Source organism: Hipposideros armiger, unplaced genomic scaffold, assembly GCF_001890085.2.
Source record: "Hipposideros armiger isolate ML-2016 unplaced genomic scaffold, ASM189008v1 scaffold_430, whole genome shotgun sequence".
NCBI classification, from domain to species: domain Eukaryota; kingdom Metazoa; phylum Chordata; class Mammalia; order Chiroptera; family Hipposideridae; genus Hipposideros; species Hipposideros armiger.
This window is the reverse complement of record NW_017731780.1, coordinates 1,274,300-1,299,556: the sequence shown is the minus strand read 5'-3', so window position 1 is coordinate 1,299,556 and position 25,257 is coordinate 1,274,300. Positions and strand designations below refer to the sequence as shown.

Genomic DNA, 25,257 nt, shown 5'->3' with positions numbered 1-25,257 from the left:
CTTCCTTCCTATTGTAAGTATCACAGAATGTCTTGAATAGGATCCTATTTTGGGTCAGCCAAAAATGCATAGGGAACGCTTGACCAAAACTTCAAAGTTTAGGGAAGGTCTACTATTTACAGACTAAACTTAGGCTAAAAATATATCAAACTTACAGTAGACAGTACATTCAGGACATCATTATGACTGTGCCATCCATTTTAAAGTTCTTCTGGACCATCTATTTCTTCTTTTACCTCCTTTAATAAAGGTTTACACCTAATGTATACTCTGATAAGGAGGCCTAAAGCTCATATAGTAATCAAAGACACTAAGAAGACTTCAAGAAGTCTGCAATTTTTTCCACTATTTATAGTACATATCAAACATTCTAATACCTGTTTCATAACCATCACAGTGCTCAGTTATATTGGGGCATTTTCCCCTATCAGTCTTCCCTTAGCCTGTATGCATATGTTGTGGTTTTGTATTTGCTTTGCATTTCTTGCTATTGCAATCTATTCTGATTTTTATGGCTACCTGAAGTTTATTTTAAATATCCTATTATATTTTCTGGTATTAAAGTTTTCTATTAGTTTTGCATGTTGTGAAAATTTACTCTTAATTTCATCATCCAAGTCATTAATTAAAAATTAAATACTTGCTCCTTAACAGACACATGTATATATAGGAATCTATGTATTGCCAAGAAAATCACCGATATATTAGCTATTTTTTCTGTTGGTTATGTATCATGTATTTATTTAATACAAGGCATGACATAGTTGCTGTGAGAATATGTCTCTTCTCTCATAAACATTATAAAAGACTGTATAAGATAAAACAAAAACAAATATAGCCACTTGAAGCAATTCTATTATGTATCTATTATGTATACTATCATAATTCCATCTTTGGAGCTAAATTAAGAGTTGGATAGCTTTCTGTAGGAGGGGACTAGTAAGCTGTTGTATTCTAAATAAGACTTTTTTATTTAAAAAGTTGCATATTATCCTGATAGATAAATATACATTCTTAAAATATTTTAAAATATAGGAAAGTAAAAAGAAGAAAATAAAAAATATTCTAATGCCACCATTCAAAGGTAATCAATATATTTGAGCATATTTACCTCTTTTCTATGTTCAGAAAATATATTTTTTCTGTAGAGAGAGAGAGAGATTAGAGAGAGATGGTGACGAGTGTTTGGAAGTAGGCAAGAGGCATGGCCTCACAAAGCAAATCATTCCCATTACCCTCCTAATAATAGTATAGTAAGCCTTATTTTCTAGTTTGATAGGTCTAATAATTCCTTTTTTTATCATATACTAACTTTCTAAGTTATAATTTAAAAGTATATCCACATTCAAAATATTTAGATAATATTTGCAGAGTATTTATAACCTAGCTACCATTTATTGAAGTTCTACCATTCCTATATAAAAGAAAATGAGCTGTGTTAGTTCTATATTCAGCTCATTATACTTATTTAGTTTATAAATGTTTAGTCAAAGTTTAATTAATAAAGAGGGTGATGAGTGGATTCTGTCATATTGCTACATTTATAATAATAAATATGTCTATGTTATATAAGTGATTCCTGCTAAATTACTATATTATTGTCTTTTTAAAAAGATTTTATTAAAATATGGGAAGTAAACAGTATTTTCTAGTTAATAATGAATTAAAACAGATCTTTGAAGTAATTCTCAGATGCATTATAATTTTATTAATGGCATTGGACTTTTAAAAATTAACACATGCACAAATAAAAGTTCTCTTATCATCAGCCACTCATTCCTAAGTATATTATGCAGTATTATTTTCTCACGTTAACCATAAGAACATCAAGCCTGAGAACCTGTGAAATCTTCCCTGATAAATCCTGACAGCAACTGCTTTTACTTATTTTTGTTTACCCAAGTTTCTATAAACTTATATGTTTATAGACTCTCTATAAACACTTAAGTTTATAGTTCTATGTTTTCATATCAAGATTACACTACCCTTCTTAATCTTGATATCACCTTTTCCAGACTATCCAATACTGAGTTTGAAGCTAGTGTTCTGTCCTTGTAATAGATTAGAAATACCTTATCTATTAACAATAGACACTCCTATCAAATCCCTGAGTAGTTTTGAGTGATTTAAACTGGCATGTTTCTTTTTGACAAGTTTTGGATTAGTTGAAATTTTCTTTCTCTAAAGTATGGATATGGTCATTTTGATTCTATGATGCACTAACACAATGTATGCTAGCCAACAATAATTCATTTTTAAATTAAACAGGATTTTTATAGGTTGCTACAAAATTACCAAACTCTTCTACAAATGAATTCACGTAAGGTGTGAATACAATTTTTATTTCACACGTTCTTAGAAGTTACGCATGTTTCAGTAGAATGACATGGGGGAAGGGGTGAAGAATATGCTTCTCTTTGACAAAGCCACATTGTACTTAGAAATAGTGGTTATATACCATTACACCTTTAAAATACCCTGGGTTTACCAGCAATGTAATGTGATACTGTTGTGTGCGGCAGAAAACAAAAAAAGGTAAGCTAATGTGTTTTCTTTTCAAGGTTGGCTAGAAGAGATTTAAAGTGTATAAATTATCATTCTTTGTGACTATTCTTTAGATTTCAGTTGTGCTTCTTAAAACTTCTACAGGTACTTAAAACAGATGCTGAGGAACTTGTCTCCAGAAGCTATTGGGATACACTGAGACGTAACACAAGCCAAGCGCTCTTTTCAGACCTCGCAGAGGTATAATTAAGCCTCAACCAGGTCATTGTACTATTTGCCATATTGTTAATCTAGTCCTCATTTCATTTTAGAGTCACAATGATGAAACCAAAAATATATTTTATCGTTTTTCTTTTAATCCAGTAAAGCAATGATTTTTATATATAAATGGTATATTTGAATATGTCAACTGTGCTGGCAGGGGCTGCAGGGTTACCTATAAGAGTCTATATTAAATCAACTTGCTTATTGTAGAAAGCATGCCTTTCCAACTTCATTAAAAGGAAATGTTGTTATTTTTTTACTGAAAGATCACTTTCAGAAAATTTAAAATACTGTTTTAGTATACAGTTTCACTGACTGTTTTAACCTTACAATTTTCAATGATACATGAAATGTTGAAACTTTTAACTTGGTAAAAGATAGTTAATGCTTTACAGTTACGGTAGATTTAAACAATTAAATTTCCTAATATTAATGGTGAGTACCTTACCAAGAGAAGGGTGTGGAGCAGGTGTGGTATGAGCAAGTCAGTCAAGGAAGGGCGGAAGATTTCACCTTGATATTGTTTAGAATTGCCAGTGCATAGAAAACAAAAAAAGCACCCTGACCATTATTCATTGTTATTGTTGAATTTTGTAGAGACACACACCTTATTGTTGTACTCAGGTAGACTGCTTCCACCATCCCACTTTGATTATGCCACTGCTCGTAAGGATTTGTCATCCTAAAAGATGGGCTATGTCTTGTAGATAAACACTATTTTATGTTTCCAATTAAGAAGTTTTAAGATTTTATTAGAGATGCCTATCAGTCTTACCACAAAGGACTTTTCAGTAAATACTGAGAGATGTATTTTCCATTATCTTTTTTTCACTTATTTTTCCAAAGTTTGACTTAAAAATTACACCTAAAAAATATCTGGAACAGTAAACTGGAATCATATGTAACTTTTATTATCCATATACACAGTGTTACTCAGTTGATACCTCTAGACTAGGGCAAACACCTGGAAATGTTCATTTTGTCCTTGTGCTCAATTTTAAATTTCCAAAACAAATACAGCATTTTTCCCTATCTCTAATCTGTCTGTGACATATAAATATGTAATTATGATGAGCAATTAACCTTTTTAAATTACCTTTTAAATTTGAATTATTTGTAGGCATAAAGTGGTGATAGACGTTCCATTTACAGATATTTTAGAAATTTGTAATTCTGTAATTATTTATACAGGCACAAAGTAAAGGCACTACTGTGAGCCTTTACTTTTCATGGCCTAAGAGTAAGAGCAACTGGGGACACCAGCTCTTAAAGTCCCCACGATAAGCCACTGTGGCCTAGCTTCAAATTAAGTTACGTCACTTGTTTCTCCCCACCCACCTCTCAGCCTCCAACCTATCTTTAATCTCATTTAACTCTGCTAGAAATTCTCACAATTAGACACAACCTGCTAATTAGATGTTGAATTTAATCTAAATCTTGGGAGGTTTAATATCAGAAGACAAGTCAGCTCTCACACTCAAAGATCATATGATATGATTATAAGACCTTCTGAACATGTGTATCGCTCTGTCAGAGGTGTGCTGGAGCTGGCTTTTATGGCTCTGCAGAACGAATTCTGCCCATCTCTTCCCAACTCATCATTCTGTAACATGGTACCTTGGAAGTGGCCATGATAGGAGTGTTAATACCATAGAAATTGGCAAACACTACAAATCAGGCTATTCCTCCCCCCGCCCGCCCTCCGGCTCCCCTCCAATTGCCAGTTTACTAGCACACCATGGGCTGTAATCAATCCATACTATAGTTATAAGCTGCTAAATTAATTAATTAATGGACTCAAACATTGAAATAAATATGATGGAGAGGAGAAAGTAGAAAAGAAAAAGAAGAAAATAAATCAAAACTTCTATTGTATTCCAAAGTAAAATAATTATTTGGGAATTACCTCTCTTACTACCCTCCCACATTAGAGAGGATATGGAAAATTAACTGTAGTTAAGTTACAACATATTCTAATTCTTTATAGATAGGTTACTACTGATGCCAGTGTAAAATTGAAATGTTTAGAGTATCCGTATTTCAGGATTCAAGTTGGTTAGGAAAGAAAGCTTGGAAATATATCTGTATTTCTTTGTTTCTTATATATTTAAAATGTAAATATTGAAATAAAGCATTTCTCTTTAAATATTGTAAATGAACTTGAGATTAGCCTCGTATTCTTATTCCAAGGCTGTATCTAACAATAGATTTTTTTTCAGTTGTGGTAAAATCATGTTATAATAAAAATTTGAATATGCCACAGCTGATACCACTTTCTAATTACAATAATAGATAATAAATTCATAGTACAATATATAAACCTATCTTATAACTGTTGAATACAGTCTATGAGTACCAGATTATAGATACTGTTTTGAGTTTTATAAGTCAAATTAAAAATTTTTTATTTGCTTTAAACTTTACTGTCCTTAATAAATTTCAATAGATTATTCAGAACATTGCTAACAAATCAAGAGTTTGAAGATTTCCTCCAGCCCTCAAATAGAGCTTGATAAGATTATTACATTGTAACCAATAAAAATATGTTGAAGTAATATCCTTAAAACTTTTTATTTTTATAGTTTGACATATCTTTATTTCATGCAAATTTAATAATTTGTTTATTTCAATGTTGATTAAATCATTTTAAGTAAATTCTACCAAAACAAAGTTAGATAATGGCCTTTCATGTAAATGACCCATGGAGTTCTTTTGTGTCTTTTTCTCGCTTTGTTATGAAAACACCTGAATTCATTTTATTTTAACAATGAGCGCAAGAATCAAAGGGATAAATCTCTATTTTTATCTCAATCCTCCTGTGAGTTAAGTTACATAACACTGTTTGGATACCAAGGACAGTGGTATAGTTTTCAATGACTCCCAACAGCGCTCTGTTTCACTGAATTGGTCATGGGGGGGAGTTTTCACCATTTCCATTTTCTAATTTTTTCCCTCTAATGTCAAACGGTTACTTATGCCTCTGTGGGTCTGGATTATCTGGATAAGTGCAACCTAAGTCTAATAAGATTTTGATGATGAAAGACTGTAAATGAAGATCTGCTCTGCTCAACGGGCATGAGAAAAACTGGCTGAATGAGGTCATTATTTAAAACCTGTGTAAAACACAGCCATCTTATTTCCATGTATGTGTCTTGAGGTAAAGGACATCACAGTACTAGAGACAATGTTCTATAATTACGGTGTTGGAGCTCACTAACTTTTGTTGTCCTGTAACGTCTCATTTTAAGGCTTTTCATTTTCAGATCTCTGTTAATATGTGTAGTTCCAATAACAAAACAGGAGTAAAAGTATCCCACTTAAAAGTGTTTTTGTTGTTGTTGTTGTTTGCAGTACGCTTCACCATTATTTTCTATCTTGTCTAGTCCTTTTTCAACTTCTTGAAATATATTGATATGGCAAAAATAATAATAGCTAACATTGATTAGGCATTTACAACATGCCAGTTATAGTGCTAAGTGATTTACAAATGTGTTACCTAATGCTCGCAACAACCATTTAGAGTAGGAACTGTTGTTATTCCTGAGGATAATAATATCCTCAGAGAAATTAACTTCCCCAAAGTCACTTAACTAATAAGGAAAGAAGTTAGAATTCAAGCCCAGAAATCTGACTCTCAAGCTCATCATCGTATTTGCTCACCACCTACTGCTTATAAAAAGTAAGCAACTTTTTCTAAAACACCAGCCCCCTTCCTCTCACCCATTTCCCCACCTTCCATTCCTCTAGCTTCCAGATGGATACCCCGGTTCTTCATGCTGACTTCTGATTGTCGAGAGCGTCCACCCTTATGATCCATTTAGGCATACCTTCTCAAATATTTCCTTCCCCTACTAATTTAAGCTGTTCCATGCATAATAGACAGATTAGACTTAAGTATATACAATCACAAAAGAATGTCTATAATTAAAATGAAATATCTTCCCCCCAAAGGTTTCACGCTTTTTTTCAAAGCATCTTATGACTACCAAGAAGAACATTTGTATACTTCATTGACACTCATATTCTAATCATCCTCAAAATTGTTATTATAGATAGGGTTATTCCCATTTTATAGATAAGGTAGCTGAAGGTCAAAGAAGTCGGTGACCCTCGGCCTTCTGATTTTAAATCCTGTCCTGTTTCTGATACTGCAGGCTCCCTACTCAACCTAAAGCTACTGGTGAAGGTAGTAGTGCCTTTTGAACATGACTCAAAATTACATGAGTCTACTGTCAAATGAAACTCGAGCACCACAATATTCCTCAGCATCCATAATAGGTTTGCTCAAGAAGGTATATTTAAAAGATAGTATGTGACATCTGGCTTCCTGCCTGTTATTCCCCCACCCCCACCAGCAATCAGAGCTTCAAAGAAGTTGGTTGTATTACAGGAAACATCTTGGTTATTCCAACTCCTGAGAATACTTGGAACTTGTCAGCAAACTAAACTGAGAAATAACAGAGATCTTCTAAACCAGTTATAAGGAGGTTATATGCTAGAGGTTATTTAGAAAAATCCAAACTAAATAACATAAATATAGATTATTTAGATGATTACTAAGAATTTCAACAATTTTAGGCAATTTAAAATAGAAGATACCCTACATGTTGGACTTTTTAAAAGAGACATGAGTTAATCAATGTAGCGGAGAGATTAGTTTAGAAAAAGTGTCATGAATTGAAAAAGGGCATGTTGGAGGGAAAAAGACCAATCAGAAGATGCAGTCGCTATAATCCCATACTAGTCATTAGAAGAGACTAATATTTGGTTTAGGGAGAAATGAAATAAAGATCCTATAAATGTTATGAAACCATCTTCGTGAAAGATTGGAAAGAGGCTATGAGGAATCAAAGGATTACCAAAATTTAGTGTGTGAAAGACGGGTGAGACAACTGATCCTTTGTAGAGAAGTATATGCTTTCTGTTTCTTATGCTTTCTATGGAGTATATGGGAGAATTATAATCATGTAAATGTTACTGTGCTTGAGTTTATAAGATAGGCATGAGTTAATGGACAACTTAAGAAGGAAGGAAAGAAAAAGAAGAGTAGGGAAATGAAGAGACGGGAGGGAGGGAAAGAAAGAAAGGAAAAAAATCTCTAAAGCTACATAAAAGGAAAGGAAGATTTCCATAGACATTGAACTTTAAAAGGACTATAATTAAGCTATTTTAAGAATACACTTGTTGGAACTTGGTTTATCAAGTTGAGTGGGGAAGGAAAAACCCTCTGGAATTAATTTCTTATCCATTCAAAAAATAATGTTAGACTTTTCTTTGAAAAACAGTATAGATGATGTAAATTACAAAGTAATATTACTGTAGTTTCTCTTTCAAAATATAGTATCTCCTATTTAACGTATCATAAATATGGAATAGAATAGAAGAGTATCATGGTTAAGAGAAGTTATTTTGTGAAGCTTGAGACCATTCCTTTGTCCGCCCCATATGTTCAGTACATCTGAAGACTTCACCTCTTTGAACATCCTGAAAAAATGGATTTTTCAGGCTGAGTAGGAAAATTTATACTTTAAATTACTTAAATAAAAATAAAATATTTACATGATTACTAAAGGAGTTCAACTATTGTAGATAATTTAAATATAGATACCCTGTATGCACAATTTGAGGTTGAAAACTTCCTAAAATATCTTTAAAAATGTTTTTGAAGATAAAGATAGATTTTTATTCATATTTCTATTTTCTAATTTTGAACTTCATTTTAACTATAATAGCATTTATTAATACAGCCTTATGCTTTTCAATCTAATGTTAATATATTTACATTCTTGATATTTATGTGTTGATAAAATTCTTTGAGGGGTATTGGGTATCCCTATTCTGTTTTATTGCTAATTTTTAAATTGTGATTTTTTTTTTAAGCGTGCTGATGACATTACAAGTTTAGTAACAGATACTACACTTCTTGTACACTTTTTTGGAAAAAAAGGAAAAGCTGAGCTCAACTTTGAAGATTTTTATAGGTGAGCTTACTTTTTTATTTGTATTAAAAAATGTTAACATGCTAAAGTCAGAAAAGTCTTTAGAATCATATAGTGCAGTGATACAAATCTTTTTGCTGGTTTCATCTCAGCTGAAGGTACTATGCATAACAAATATCCACTTTCATCAGTTCTATTTACCAGTGTTTACATTGATAACTATAACAGGAAGCTACTGAATGATAAAAAAAAATGTCTGGATATATGTATTGTCATTTCCTATATAATCAGAAGAAAGTATATTACCAATTTCTTAGTCTCAATAAGCCAAAGTAGTAATAATAATAATAATAATAATAATAATAAATAATAATGTATATAGTATTTACTGCAGGAAACACTAGACACTACACCTTAACTCCTTTAAGTCTCGTCACTACCCTGCAAGGTATGTTTGTTCTCCTCCTTTTATATATGAGGAAGCCAAAACCCTGAGAGGCTAAGTACCATCTGTTACCATAACTCTTCATTTATCTCATTCATTCTTTATATATTTTTGTCATAGATTCATGGATAACCTCCAAACAGAAGTTCTAGAAATAGAATTCCTTTCCTACTCGAATGGGATGAATACTATCAGCGAAGAAGATTTTGCTCATATTCTTTTACGATATACAAATGTGGAAAATACATCAGTATTTTTGGAAAATGTGCGTTACAGTATACCTGAAGAAAAGGTATCTAATCCCCCATATTTATTTTGTTGCATATGTTATGTAGGTCAAAAAATATATTTTGTCCTATTAGTTCTTTTGCTCCTCTGTGGATTAATAGAAATATTTGGATATATTTCATTCTTTTTTCCTATGTGTCCTAAGTGCCTTGGCTAAATTTTTAAAATTGATTAAAATTCTGGGTAGATATCCATATTTTTCTTAGGTATTATAAAAACCTTATGGTTGTTAGTAGTTGTTTTATTTGGATTATGAATATCATTTTCCAAGAAAATTCTCTTCCATTCTATGCTTTTACTACTACATAAACACCTCATATAAAGCAGTTTATATTGATATCATTTCAGTTACACTTGATTCATTTCTATAATATCCTTAAGAAAAGGTCATTTGAAGATGGCCATTGATGAGTGAGTGATCTTATCAGCAGTTGAAGTGAGGTCTTTTTTCCAGAGTTTGGATGGCATGAATGGTTAAGACCTTGGGACACTGACTGTCTATTTGTTTAGTAGTTAAGTGTTTTGTCAGCAATTCTGATCAGTTGTGCATTATCTAGTGGTATTTAAATGCATCATTGCAACCAAATAGAACTGGTGTTACAAGTACCCCCTTCAAGCATGGGATGTTTTGGATATATTGCCTTCTACTTGTGTTTGTAGAAGGATCAAGTTAATCTACCCAAGAAAAACTCGCAAATAGTTTGACTTTGTTTAAAATGGATACACTGACAGTGCTAACAATTCTCCACATCCCCTAAGGAATGAGAAAAAAGGACTTGATGCATTTGGCCATTAGTTTATATAATCTCTTTTTATCTGTTTTACATGTTAAACTGGATTTTTTCAATTCATAAATTGGAAAATATTGGAAATTATACTAGTTATAATAAATATTGGAAAATATACTATGTCAAACTACTTGGGTACTTTTAGGGCCTTAAAGAATCTTTTTTTTTTTAATTCTTTCATCATATGGAAATTTATAGAAATCTGTAACTCAAAAAGTTTAATTCCAGGGTGAAGAGTATATTGGATCTCTTTACTGCTTTTAGAACATTTTTTCACATCAAAAATTATTTCAAAATAGAAAGTTTTCTTTTAAGTTAAATTCAGCTTTTAAAAACTTCTAATTGATAGAAGTATCATAAGCACTACAAATCATTACAATAAAAATTTAGCATGTAAACTAGCATTGATTCTCATTGATTTTTTTTTTGCACTGTCTCATCAATCCTTAGAACACCTTCCAGCTATTGACATCTTTCTTTTAGAAAAGGGGAAACTGAGGCTCTCAGATACTTAGACACTTGCCCAAGGATTCAAACCCAAGACCCTAAGCCAATGATATTGCTATCACACCCTGCTTATGTCTTTCCCTTCATTCCCTTCTCTCCGAAACAATAACTACTGTTTCAATAGATAGCACTTTACATTTCTAAAATACTTTAATTTCCATTCATGTATCTAATAGATATTAAGCATGTACTCTTTACTAGGCCTTATTCTAGCCACTGTGGAGCAAGTGACAAGATAAGCAATACCCTGTCATGGAATTAGTGGAGAGGTACAACAAACAAGTATGCAAAAAAAAAAAAAAAGACATTTTCAGATAACGATAAATATTCTGAAGAGGACTGAAAGTTGTGGGAAGTGGGAAAGAAGATGCATTATTAGGGAAAGCTTTTCTGAACGGTAGCTTTTGAAGAAAGACTAGGAGGAGTGACTTGTGCAAAGATCTGGATGAAGAGCATTCTAGGCAAAGCAAACAGCAGATACCAAAGTTTGCCAACCTTGCTTTCGAGCATAGGCGTGATGTTTGTTCATTCAGCAAGTATTTATTCAGCAAGTATTTTGTGTTCACTGTGACACTCAAATGTGATCTGACTCATGTGCAAGATATGATTTGATTCATGTTTCAAAAGATCATCTTGGCTGGTACAGAATAGACTTTAGTTAGACCCACTTTGAAAGAAAAAGACAAATTAGGATGTTGTTACAGGAGGGGCAGGAAAGAGATGAATGGCATGGGCCAGGGTCAAAGTAGGGAAAAGTGGTCAGATATTGGGTCATTTAAAAACTAGAGCCGATAGGACTTGTTGCTGGAATAGACTTCAATATGAAGGAAAAGGAGGAATCAAGAACTCCTAGGTTTGGGCCTGAATCACAAGGTCAAAAGAGTGGTGCTATTTACTGAGCTAAGAAGACTACAAGTTTGGGGTTAGGAAAGAATCAATAGTTTTATTTTGGACAAGTTAAGTGTGAGATTCCTACGAGATATCTAAGTGAAGAAATTGTGCAGGCAATTGGATATTTGACTATTGTCATTAAGGGTACAGTCAGGACTAGTTTTGGTAATAATTAGTGTTTAAGTTGTCTCCAGCTTAAACTTCTCCTCTGAATTTCAAACTTCTACATCATACTGCCTACTCAGCATCTCCACTTGGGTATTTAATAGACATCTTAGGCTTAATAGTTTCAAAATTAAACTCCTGATCATTGCAACAAATCTTGCTCCACACACCATCTTCCCTGTTGCAATTAATGTAAACTATATTCCTAGTTGTTCTAGCCAAAATTTTCAGACTCCTTCCCCTCACATTCTGCATACACTCCAACAGCAAATCTTCTTGACACTTCCTCTATCAGAATTTTACCACTTCTTGCCATCTCCATTGCTACCACCCAAGCCACCATTCTCTCTTGCCTGGATTATTGTAGTTGGAGGATAGTTTTGCCACATAAAGAATTCTTGGTTGACAGGTTTTGTTTTGTTTTTATTTCAGCACTTGAAAGCCTATAGATCTGCCAGAGGTGGTAAGCTAGTGTCCTTTCAGGTCTTTTCAAAGTGTGCATCAGTTCCTGGGCATGTCCAATTTCTCGGGTATATACAGTGGCCCTTTGAGTCCCTATTCTCCCAATAACCATTCTTGTTAGCCACTCCAGGCTTTTGTATTCTGTCTGCGGCTTGTCCCTTCTGTCGTTCCTTGCCTCAGGCTGGCACAGTGTGCATACGTCTTTAAATCTTTTGATAGATATCACTGTTACTTGGAAAGCCACTCCAGTCCAAGGAGGAGGGCATGAAACAAAAGTCATCCTCTGTGCTGATCCCTCAGGGAACCCCTAGACGAGTCAGATCGCATGCCATGACATTTTAAGAATAAGGTCCAGATTAGCCCCCCATTACCAGGAAGCCAAACCAGGAGCACCAGTTGCCATCATAAAAGCTGTCACAGCATTGAAAGAGAAAAATGGTAGTTCAGTGGACTAAAGCACCACGAAACTCTCTTACTGAATTTCAGGCACCCTTCCCTTTATTAATCAGTCCCTGTTTGCTGTAAACTTTGGATTAGATTCCAGAGTTTCAAAAAATTGATTCTATCAGTATTTCCCAGCTTATGGTTGTTTGGGTGGAGGGACAAATTCTTTAAGCACCCTACTCCATCATTGTCCATGACATTACCCTCTTCCCCCACTCCCCCATTGTCTTCCTAATCTTCTAAGGATTTCAGGCTTATGTTCCTCAACCAAAGATAAACAAGTGCACAACTTGGGAGCACTGTCATGACTACAGATGGAGCACATTATCAACCAGCACAACCAGTGTAATTATAGTTGCAGTTTCATATGCACAGCATTTTCTGGTTTGTCTTTTTATTGAAATATGTCTTATTAACGATCTCAATTTTGTCCACTTACGCTTTGTCACAGTTCAATTCAAGCGTACTTATATATGTACATTCACATCCTCAGTGACGTATTACAATAAGTATATGTAATTTTCTTATTGTGGTAAAATATACATAACATAATTTACTATTTTAGAGAGTAAAATTTGGTGCCCTTAAGCCTGTTCATAGTGTTGTGTAACCATCACTGCTAGTCCCAGAACTTCTTCATCATCCCAAACAGAAACCTCGTAGACATTAGAGAGAGTCACTCCCTATTGCCCCTCCCTTCAGCCCCTGGCAACCATTAATCTGCCTCTGTCTCTGTGGATTTGTCTATTCTGGACATTTTATATCAGTGGAATTATATAATATGTAACCTTTTGTGTCTGGCTTCTTTAACTTAGCATAACTTTTTCAAGGTTCATCCATTTTGTAGCAAATATCAGCACTTTGTTCCTTTTTATTGCCAAATAATACTGTATTATATGTGAGGTATGATCACAAAGTACAGTGAATATTTAAATAAAAAAAAAACATTCATTATAGTAAAAGACACATTGCCTTTAATCCCCCTCAAAATATGACCCCTAGCTTTGAACACACTTATCCTATCATTCTTGCCACTTTCTGAAGCAGTTTTGGAAGTCCTCTTTTATGAGTGTCTTTAGTTGTGCTGCCTTGATGTCCTGAATCATTTTGGCTTTGGGGAAGAGCCAGAAGTCGCACGGTGCCAGACCTGGTGAATAAGGTGGATGAGGACCCACTGTAATGTTTTTATTTGACAGAAATTGCTGTACCAGAAGTGATGTGTGACACGGAGCCTTTCCATTGTGATCACAAAATACGGTGAATGCTGCTGCCAAGTGCCATCCAATGGAAAGGGAGGGATCTTCAATATGAGAAAACGCATGCTGAACCTTAGTAACAGTGTGTGAGAAGTTTCAACTTGTTTGGTGCAGCCAGTCAGGTGTGAGCTATGGTTGACAGGTGTGTTTTAAAGTGTGCCATAAGTCATCCTCCATCATGACAATGCTCCGTGTCACTTAACACTTCTGATATACAGCAATTTCTGTCAAATAAAAACATTATGGTGTGTTCTTATCCACCTTATTCATCAAACCTGGCACCGTGCGACTTCTGGCTCTTCCCCAGTCAAAATGATTCAGGACATTGAGGCAGCCATGACAGTGCAACTAAAAACACTCATAAAAGAAGACTTCCAGAACTGCTTCAGAAAGTGGCAAGAAAGATGGGATAAGTGTGTTCAAAGCAAGGGGGAGTATTTTGAGAGGGATTAATGGCAATGTATCTTTTTTACTATAATATTTTTTTTATATTTAAACATTCACCATATTGTTTGATCACACCTCATAGATGTACCACATTGTATCTATTTGTTAGTTGGTAGACATTTGAGTTGTTTTCAATTTTGACTATTCTAGTAATGCTTTTATAATATTTGTGTACAATTTTGTGTGGGCACGTTTTAAATTCCAAAGAATTAAGTATATACCTCAGAGTAAAGTGAAATAGCTCGGTCACATGGCTACCTTAATGTTTAACATTTTGAAAAACTGCCAAACTGTTTTTCAAAGTAGCTACAGCATTTTCAGCCCCATTAACAATGTATTAAGTTTCTAATTTCTCCACATCCTCACCAACACTTGTTATGGTCTGCCTTTTTAATTGTAGCCATCCTCTTGCGTGTAGAGTGGTATCACTGTGGTTTTGATTTGCATTTCCCCAGGGAATAATGATGTTGAGTATCTTTTCCTGTGTTTGTTGGCCATTTGTGTATCTTCTTTGAAGAAATGTCTATTCAAGTCCTTTTCAATGTTTTAATTGGGTTGTCTTTTTGTTATTGATTTGTAAGAGTTCTTTATATATTCTAGACACTAGACTTATCAGATACACAATTTGCAAATATTTTATCCCATCTGTGGATTGTCTGTTTATTGGGTTGTTGGAAAAGTCATGACATATTTTCTCTATGTTTTTCGTTGCAAAAATGCGCCATGATTTTTCTGACAACTCAATACTCTCTTGATAGTATCCTTTAATGCACACAGGTTTTTTTTTATTTTAGCTATTAAATTTAGGCCTTTGAACCATTTTGAGTTAATTTTTATATATGGAGAGAAGTAAGAGTCAAACTTCTTTCTTTTACATGTGGCTATCCAGTTGTCTCAGCACCATTTATTAAAGAAACTGTTCTTTCTCCAATAAATGGTCTTGACACCCTTACTGAAAATCAGTTGACCATAGATATTTGGGTTTATTTCTGGACTCTCAGTATGTATGTATTTTTGATGCTTTAAGTTTTTCAGTTATTATCACTTTATTTTTGTTAGAATGTAACCTACTTCTTTTCACTCTACTTCTAACAATTAGGGCACATTTCTTTCAAGTCCCAGTGGTTCATTACAGAAGTGACTCTGGGGTGAGAGTGAGAAGAAGAAATGTCTATTTCCCCTTTCTCCAAACCCCTCCCCTCACTGCTGTTAAGAGTGAATTGCTTTAAATTATCTCCATCAATATGATTGCCCTGTTTTTCAATTTATAATTCCATATTTCCAGACACAAAAGTTTAATCTACACAAGAGAATTATTGTATGGTTTTGAATTTTACTGTCTTTCCAAACATGAGAGCCCTATTTTGAAAATATAAAGGTTCAGAGGGTGAACTTTGTATCCTGTCATTCTTTGATTTGCTTTTTCACTTTATGCTCTGTAAAAGTGTTGACGTTTTTGTTTACACTTTGCTTAAAAATATCCCATCCTCCTGTTTTTCACTTTTACCAGCATTAACCTGTCACCCTAAGACAGAGACTGTTGCTGTGGCAGCTGGTCGCTGGGTAAACTGGTACAAAACCAGAGCAGTGACCAGTTTCCCTAGCAACAAGCTCTCCACATCAAGACAAACCTCTTCTGGCTCAGTCTCCCTAATTGATTCATACAGTCCTCTCCAGGATACATAGCAGGTGGAATCAGGTGGGATTGGGTCACAGAGCAGAATCCAGGGTTGCAGTAGCCACGAAGGAAAGAGAAAGAAAAATGTGAAGAGAAAGGACAATGAGGATTCTCCTTGCAAATAAAGAAGGGTTGTAATTGAAGTGGAAATAATGTATACCAAAATTGGGTATTATTACTTTGATAATAAATTGATAATATGATTTTGCTAACAAATCACCTAATTAGCAGCTGACTTTTATGCAAATAGACTGTCCCGGTCGGTCCTCTCCCTGCCTTCCCAGTGCTGCAGTGTTAGTTTCCCTTCCTTTTTAACCCCACATTAGGGTCTTGTTAAGCCTAAACTCTTGGCCCTCTGCCCTTTTCTGTTTCATTTTTTTCCCATCATGTTAATTTTGTTGAGGAGAGCTCATTAATTAAATGCAGCTCTTCATATCCAAATTTGTATTATCTGAGCTACATTGTGCTTGGTTTAAATAACTTTCCTGTTTAATTGAAGTAATAGGAGTGATGATAACTGCAATTTATGCAAATGACATTGCAGAGTCTTTCTGTGATTCCACACCACGCCCTGTGTTGCAAGTACAAAACTCGCCTTGTCATTGTACTTCCTCCTGCTCTCCTGGCAGCATTATTATGGCAGAAACAAGTGAAAACGCACTACTGTCGCCTTGTTCAGCATTTTCATTTGGTGTTGTCATTATAAAGACATTAATTACCTAATGCTTAATTGTACTTAAGGAATACATGCACAGGAGAACGATTTTTTTTTAGGTGGGTTTTTTCTTTTCATCTTTTTTTTCTTTTCCTTCGTCCTTGTATTTACCTTTCAGGGTTTAAAAAACTCAGGTCTGAAATGCAGAGTTCAAAACTGACGCTTTTATATCCATTTTTATTGTAGTATTTTTTTTTTAACTTTGTGCTGATATGATAGTGTTTTAAAAATATTTTCAGGCCGGCCGAGTGGCTCAGTTGGTTAAGAGCTCGCTCAAGAGTTTGAGCTCTGAGCAACAGCGGTTCGAGTCCAGCCCGAGCTGAGCAGCCGCTGAGCTGCCAACAGGTAGCAGGATGGCTCAGCTAAAAAATATATATATTTTTTTTCACCTATCATTGTAATGGTAACAACACTGCCCATTGGAAAAAAATGTGAGTTAATTTTACATCCCATTTGGAGAAAGAAGGTTTCAGAATGTATCCTTGAAATGTTTACTTACAAGACATATTGCACATGCTTAATCTATTTACTTCTAGTAAGTATAGACACTTATTGTAATAAATTTGGCAATACTAAATATACTTACATATATTCTCCCTATATAGGGCATCACATTTGATGAATTCAGGTCATTTTTCCAGTTTTTGAACAACCTGGAAGACTTTGCAATAGCCTTGAATATGTATAACTTTGCGAGTCGTTCTATAGGGCAAGGTAAGTAAAAATCCTTTAAAACTTAAAAGTAAAAAATAATTCTACATTGTTTCTAGGGACTTTGACAGCAAATTAATTAGATATATCATATTAGCCATCAACTTGCCTGCAAGTTTGTTGTGTAATTCAATGAAAAATCTGTTTTCCCCAAGGGAAGTTTAAGGTAATAACTAAATTTTTGTATTAAACTTATTACTGCCCTTCATTTCATATTAGGGGGAAAAGCTAATGATGTTTGTAAAGGTTCAAAGAGGAGGAAACCTCATGGCCGCTTGGTAACATTGAGGGCTGTGTGTCTACCTATAGAAGAGCCAGCCAGTCATGCCTCAGACATCATCACAGGATGATAGTACTGATTTTACCCACAATCCCTGCTGGCTCAGCAACCTGAATTTTGTCAACAGAGTCACCTCCTAGCCATGGACTTAACCGAGTTTTAAGAATGATAAATAAAATTGAATGTTGATTTTGCTTAATTTATAAAATAATATAACTATCATAAAACAGAGAATGCTGTTGACCTCAGGACCACCTCCTTTCTCTGTAGGTAGACTAACAAGTCAAGTCCTTTTTCTAGGATTCTGTGGCTATGACTGCTGTCCCTTCTTCCCTCACGGCCACATCCTTTTTAAGTATTCTTGTCATATGAGGACTGTCTGCTCATGTCGTTAAGGTGATTTGACCTGCCTCTGTCATAATCTATTAAATGTCATTTCAAACTTAACCTTAGAGGACAGTCGTTATTTTATTGCCAAGTTCTAAGGAGAAGCCGAACTGCAGCACCTAAGTACTAGTGATAATTATAGCTCTCCCCAAAACAGCTATAAATCCCTCATAGCTTCATTCATTCACTGAAGAAGAGGAACCCCAAAATTTGTCATAGTTCACCCTTTGTCCAGTCTAGATGTTCAAATAAAGCATCTTCTCAACTCAACCCATTTTAGTGTTTTAAAACCAGAACCTTTGGGAGCCCTGCCTTCCCAGGCCAGTGTTTGCTCCCATGATAAACCTCATTAACCACAACAAGGAAAAAGAAAACATCTCAATATCTGCTTCCCCAGGTCAGAATGGACAGGTGCTCTTTTACTTGGTGGAACAAGGAAATGGAAAAAATCAGTTGCGTACTCCTGCAGATGCTAGGAATATATCTAACTCTTTTCTGTCACAACTACTAGCACCTTAATCCAGGTTATTACCTCCCAAAAGGACCATTGCATTGCGGTAGCCACCTCAGTGGTGTTCCTGTCATTACCCACCTTCCTCTCCGATGTTTCCCAGACAACTCACAGAATACTCTTTCTAAAACACAGATCACATTTCTACAACACACCTGCTGTGGAAAACCCTTCAGCTCCCCAACTGCCTGCTGAAGAATGTACAGGTTCCTCGCCTCAAAGTCCCTGGACAGAGTTCCAGCTCCTATTTGTCCAGATCGCTCATTGTTTTCAGAATGCCCCTTATTCTTTCCTGTTCCCTCCATGCCTTTGTTCATTCATGTCATCTTATCTGCCATTTCTCTCATCTCTACAAGCTGAAATCATCTACCTTCAGAGCTCAGCTCAAACACAAAGTCGCAGCCTTTCCTAGCACCGCCCCTCTTTCTCCCTCCTCCACACTACACACGTCATCACTCGTTTCCAGGTTCTCACAGCTCGCGGTTGGTACTTTTTGTGTGGTCCTGTGTGATGGTTATTTGGGCAGGTGTCTCATCTCCCATATGAACTGTAGGTTTCTTGAGAACTTGCTCATCTTAATAACTTCTAAAGTGTCTGTCGCTGATAGTAGGTGCTCATTAAAAGTTCAGTGAATATGAATGTATTGTTAAACTAAGATACAGTTATCCTTGGGCCTTTAAATTAAAACTACAAAAATATTTTATTCCCTGAAAGATAGCATGATTAATGGAAAGTCATGTATGTTACATAAGAAAATGACCCATGTTTAGAAAGAAAACTTCTTTTATAACCTTGCTAGTAATTAGTACATATTATAAAAATAATGTTAACGGTTTACTCCTTTTCTGTAACATTTATCTAGATGAATTTAAGCGTGCCGTCTATGTAGCTACTGGCCTCAAACTTTCACCACATTTAGTGAACACAGTCTTCAAGATTTTTGACGTTGACAAAGATGATCAATTAAGTTATAAAGAATTTATTGGAATTATGAAAGACAGACTCCATAGAGGATTCCGGGTAAACCTATAAACTTCAAGCCTATTGATATCCTTTTTAAAAACTGAAAGAAAAAAAATCCATCTAAGTTTCAGAAATAATATAAATTTTTACAGGTATAAACATGAAATGTTATATTTGAAAAACAAAGAATATGAGACCCTATGAACGTACTTTCAAAAACAATTTGAGATTAAAAAATAAGATAAGGCTTTTTTTAAATATAAAGTCAATTTGAATTTTACTAACTTATTTTCATACTTCATTAGTTTAATGTCTTCATCCCAATTTGTGGGGGGAAGTGCCAAATATTTTTTATTAGTTCAGTCTGCACACTGAGTGCCAAACTTGTTAGTATACAAAGAAATATCACTGTTTCTCATTTGATATCATGCTGATTTCCAGAAGGCAACTTGAGGTGCTTAAGTCACTGCATATTCAGTACTTTTTATATGGAAAATAAAGTAAAACTTTTTGTCTGTTGAACCATTTTTTCTCTTAACATCTTACACTGAAAAGTAATTATGAGAAATTCAATGATTTTTTTTTCTCAGAAGTACATTTTAAAGAATGAAATATAACATGAATCATTAAATGTTTACACATCTAACATTTGTGGATGGTACCACAAATGGAAAAAGAAAAAAACAATTACTAATAACAGTTGGAATATTCAAACTTCCCTCTTTGGTAAGAATACCCCTAAGCATAGTAAGTATATTTAAAAAGAGAAAAAGTTATATATACAAAAAAAAAATCAAGATTCATCTTAGAAAATGTTTTTAAAGATTTTTGTAAGGACTTTTTGAAAGCTAAGCTGTCTTGGTAAGATACTGTGTACTTAACTGCCACCTAGTGGTTAGCTGTTAACATTTGGGATGATGGCATGAATACCTGAAAGGGCATATATTGAAAATCATTTATTCCTCCTCAAAAATTCTAGCGTAGCAAGATCAAATTAAAATATAAACTACGCTATAAGCCTCTGACACTGTATTTCTCTCTTGGGTGTTATGTGTTTTTATTTTTGCTTTCTGTATTGCATGTTTGTGGCCCATAACATTTTATTTACATTGGCATTTTTAATCCTCTGTTCCACAGGGTTATAAAACAGTTCAGAAGTATCCCACTTTCAAATCCTGTCTGAAGAAGGAACTCCATAGCAGATAAGTATGTAAGCTTCTCTGTCTAAATTTGTTCAGTAACAATAAAGGAAGAGTCAGAATTTATTTTTTGTTATGACATTTAAGAACTAGCTGTAAGAAATAGAATTTATTTTGAATCTTTAGGTCACTAATTCAGTTTAAGAATTACTCTTTAATGAATTTATTTTTGTCCAGTAATTCAATTTAAGAATTAGTCATTATAACAAAGCACCACTTTGTTGTAATTAAGTTGTAATCTAAAAATGAACTGGAATAAATAGTCATCCAACTGGAATTCTCTTGGAGTGACTTGACTGAAAAATTTTTTTGTTTAGCTTGCAGCTTTGTATCTGAGCAGATACAAAATAATGACTCTAGATTGGACTGTTGTAATCTAGGATTATTAACACCTAGGGAATATTTGTTACTGTTTTTTAGGATCATGATTCCAAACATCTGCTACAATAATAGCAGCTACATTTTTTAGGTATTTGAGGTGCCTGGCACTAATATTAGGTGTTCTTCCACGTGTAGTATCTCATGTAATCCTCACAGATAATATCTCGTTTAACAGCAGAGAAAAGACAGGCTTAGTGAATAATTTGCCCAAGACAGCTTGCTAGTAAGTCGCAAACTAGGATGGATCCTCATTCTGTCTAATGGGAAAGTCATCTTATTTGTTAACTATCACTGTCTTGAAGAAGATACGGGAGATCATTAAATTTGTAGCAATCCAGAGAAATGTCTCAAACTTGTTGCCGATCTCCAAAATGAGGGGTTTATTTTTCCTCTTCTCTTTAAAAAAAAAAAAAAGTCAAATGGAACTGTGAAATTCTGGTTTATTATTGGTTCCAATTAGATAGGTCTCTACTTGAAGGTTTTATTCATTTACACGTTTGCAAATATATATTTCTTGCTGTTTTTCTCAGGCTTGAAACATTTATATCTGTCTATAGCAGTATGACCAAAGTGGTCCCATAGGATACCAATGCACATTATTCTTCAAAAAAAGTACATTGTTTTTTAAAAAAAAGTACTGGTTAGTCAAATAACTTTGAGAAATATCAAACATGGTTAAATTAGGTTCCTTCTCCCTTAGAACTTATGAGATCTTACTATACCACTATTCGTTTGTCTCTCTAAAAGAAAAGGGTAGTATTCAGTATTTTCCAAAATAGCTTTGAGGCCTAATGTTTTACGGAACCTATTTAGGGGGGTGCTGATCTAAAATGTTTAGCAGCAAGTAGGCGTATTTATTTATCTAAGGTGGTAACAGTTGTGATTAAGCTAACAAAAGAAGTCAGGTCTTCCTAATCTCTGTTTTAAAGAACTTTATACAGCCCTGTAAGAACTTAAACATTTAAAAAGTAGGACCGTACTGTACTGTTTATATGTCCATAAAAGTAGTGTTCCCAACTAATTCGTCATATAGTGTCACACTGAAACTATTGATTCTATTATATGTAGTAGTACATAGAACCATAGATAAAAATGACTACATTTATTCTACACTTTTGTAAGACTGATTAGACAAGTTACTAAACAAAACACTGAACTTTTCAATTAAAGGAAATGTTTTATGATTAAGTCTTTGATTCTTATATTTTCTGTTGGTTTTTTTATTATGTACCTTACCATTTAATAGTATTATCATAATAATATTTGATAAATGCCATTACCTCCGAATTTCATCCTAAATAAATATTGCGTGGGTGTGGGTGTGCGTGTGTGAGATATATGTATGTGTGTGTGTGTGTGTATATATATATTTTTTTTTTTTTTCCTTGACTAGGTACTTGTAAAGCAAACTTTAGAGGATTATTATCTACATGACAAACGCAAGAAGCAAAAATTTCAGAGAACAGAAGCAGGTCTGAGATCAGAACTTGTAGAAATGAAGGAAAAGGTGAAACACTATATTTTTTTTTCTTGAACTGAATTCTTGAATGTAAGACAGATAAAATGCATCTTCTTACTAGCTACAAAAGTTATGTTTTATCAGGTTAAGCTTTTGCCTTGATTTACTGAACTCTGCACTTCTTCATTCCTTTCAGAAGTATATCGATACCTCCAATGACTATATAAGAATGTATTTTAAATATTTTAAAAATTTTATTAGAAATTTGCCTAACTTCGAATTAATGTATGGCTCCTGGAATGTAGATCACTTAAAAATGAAGAACGACATGTTTTCTTTGGTTTTAGACTGTGAACTTACTTTAAGAAAATGGATATTCCCTAAGATTTATTTATCTTAGGGCCCTAGAATTGTCGATAAATCTCTATTATCTGGTTTTTAATTATATTGAAATTGTTTTGAAAAAGAAGCTACTATACAACACGATGGTTTACATTATACTTTTAAAAGTACATAACTTACATTGTTTGAATCACATAAAGTGTTTTTAAAGCTGTGTTCATTTACCAAAGTCAACAGAATGTCTGGTATTCTTTTATGTATACAGAAATTTAAAATGTAGAGTTGTTTGTCTCAAAAAATGTCACATATTGATGGTAAAATCGTGGTAGTTGTTGCAGCAGTCATTCTCATTGTCATTGTTTTAACACGATGCTGCTCCTGATTGCAGATGGTATATGTTAATAATACCAGTCACAATAATATCTTAGCACTCTGTAACTTACTGCATAGTGTTAGTAAATGTTTATAGCATCAAAATGAACACTATAACAGACTACTACAAAATGGTTTAGAAGAATGATGTAAATATTAGGTAGAAGTTAATATTTTGTTTCTTGCAAAAGGACCACATGCAAAAGTGATGCCAAACAGCCAATCATAATAATTTAAATATAATTTAGTATTTCAAAATAATACGTCTTAAAAGAGAAAAAAAACTTTGTTTTGAAAAACAAAATTAGATTAGATTTTCACATGGAGAAAATAACATCGTAGTACCTAATGGTTAAGTCTGTTCAACTAAAAAAGTTACTTTATAAAAGGATACTGTATAAAAGTAAAACAGTGAATTTAATATATTAATGTATTGTATGTGGAAGATATATTCATTTATCTTCTTTTCCAAGATGTATTTAATGTAAATTGCACACACTCCAACTATTACCTTGCTTTTGCATATGAAAATAGGAAATACTGACTTTGTTTTTATAAGTTATTAAATGTGAAATTGCTAGCTGTGCATCAGCCTATTTATAAAAGTAATGTTATTTCCAAGAAAATGTTTTTATTAGCATTGACTATGTATTTGACTTTTTACATTCTTTATCTGATTATTATTTATTACATTGATATAGAAATATATGATTCAAAATTTGAAGATTCCATACAGTATAATAATTTAATTTCACCTGTTTTCAAGGTTGATTCAATTGATTGACGAAATGAAAATGCCTACCAACTCATTTAACATACCCCAAGCCTATTGTACCATACACTGAATGTTCTCTTGAAAAAATGCAATTTACTTTTATCTTTGACTATAAGTTATATTATCTTGCACACATGAAAAAAAATTGCCATTTAGAACAGTCCTATAGATGTACATTAAAAGCTGAATTAGCTCATTAAAATTATTTATAATTCTGCCATTCTCCCGAGGAATACTACATGTGCAATCTTTATTCCTTATTATTAGAGTAAATGGGTCGTCATCTGTTTGTAGGACTGCAGCATAATATTGAAATCAGAATAAATAAAATCTTCTAGTCAATTAAAATGGAAAAGAGTAGTAAATTACAGTGATTCCTACACACTCTCACTCTTGAACTTTATCCTCTATAAAATGAGAAGTACAAATAATGCACTGGATTGTTGTTTACATCAATTGAAAAAATTTTAAATGCATTAAAATAATGTACTATATACATGTATGCTATTATATTATTCTCTTTGTATTTCTTCTACAAACTATTCTTTAGAAAGATAAAGCTATACATAAAACTTTAGTTATCATACTCTTTACAGAGAGTCTACATGATAAAAGGTTTGTGATACTTCTCAGTATCGTTTCATATTAAGAAATTTATTTAACCAAAATTCCAGTTTATTGTTCTTTTTGTAAAATATAATTATAAAGCAACCTGTCTAGCATTCTTACATTATCTTAAAATAAATATACCTGCTCTGAATCAAGAAACTTAGTACTTTGCTTTTATGTATATCTGTGGACGAGTGTCTTTCTGAAACGTCACCCCCAAACTTTGGAACTCCTTTTTGGTTACAAAACCTCCATTGATCATATACATGCCATAATAATTCATGCCAATGAAATTAACCTCAGTAGCACTTTTGTAGGTAAATAAACCACATAAAGCCTCTCAGTGTATAACAGGAATTCGTACTTTATAGAATTATAGTCATTGGCACTGGGATGCTTTCAGAAAGGTTACATGTGACTTAATGGAGGATTAGTTTTGCTTTGCAGAACCGATTGCTAAATGGCTTAAAATTA

General features: G+C 33.6%; 1 protein-coding gene across 1 annotated transcript in view; it reads left to right on the top strand.

Moving 5' to 3' along the window:
• Nucleotides 1–24,942, top strand: part of MICU3 (mitochondrial calcium uptake 3) — a 76,965-nt gene extending 52,023 nt beyond the window's left edge. Inside the window, exons 9-15 of the mRNA XM_019664790.1 lie at nucleotides 2,650–2,745; nucleotides 8,650–8,750; nucleotides 9,274–9,445; nucleotides 17,400–17,508; nucleotides 19,546–19,703; nucleotides 20,784–20,852; nucleotides 22,620–24,942. Coding sequence (XP_019520335.1) covers nucleotides 2,650–2,745; nucleotides 8,650–8,750; nucleotides 9,274–9,445; nucleotides 17,400–17,508; nucleotides 19,546–19,703; nucleotides 20,784–20,852 — 705 coding nt within the window. The 3' untranslated portion in view covers nucleotides 22,620–24,942. The remainder of the gene's footprint in view (nucleotides 1–2,649; nucleotides 2,746–8,649; nucleotides 8,751–9,273; nucleotides 9,446–17,399; nucleotides 17,509–19,545; nucleotides 19,704–20,783; nucleotides 20,853–22,619) is intronic.
• Nucleotides 24,943–25,257: the final 315 nt, after the last annotated feature.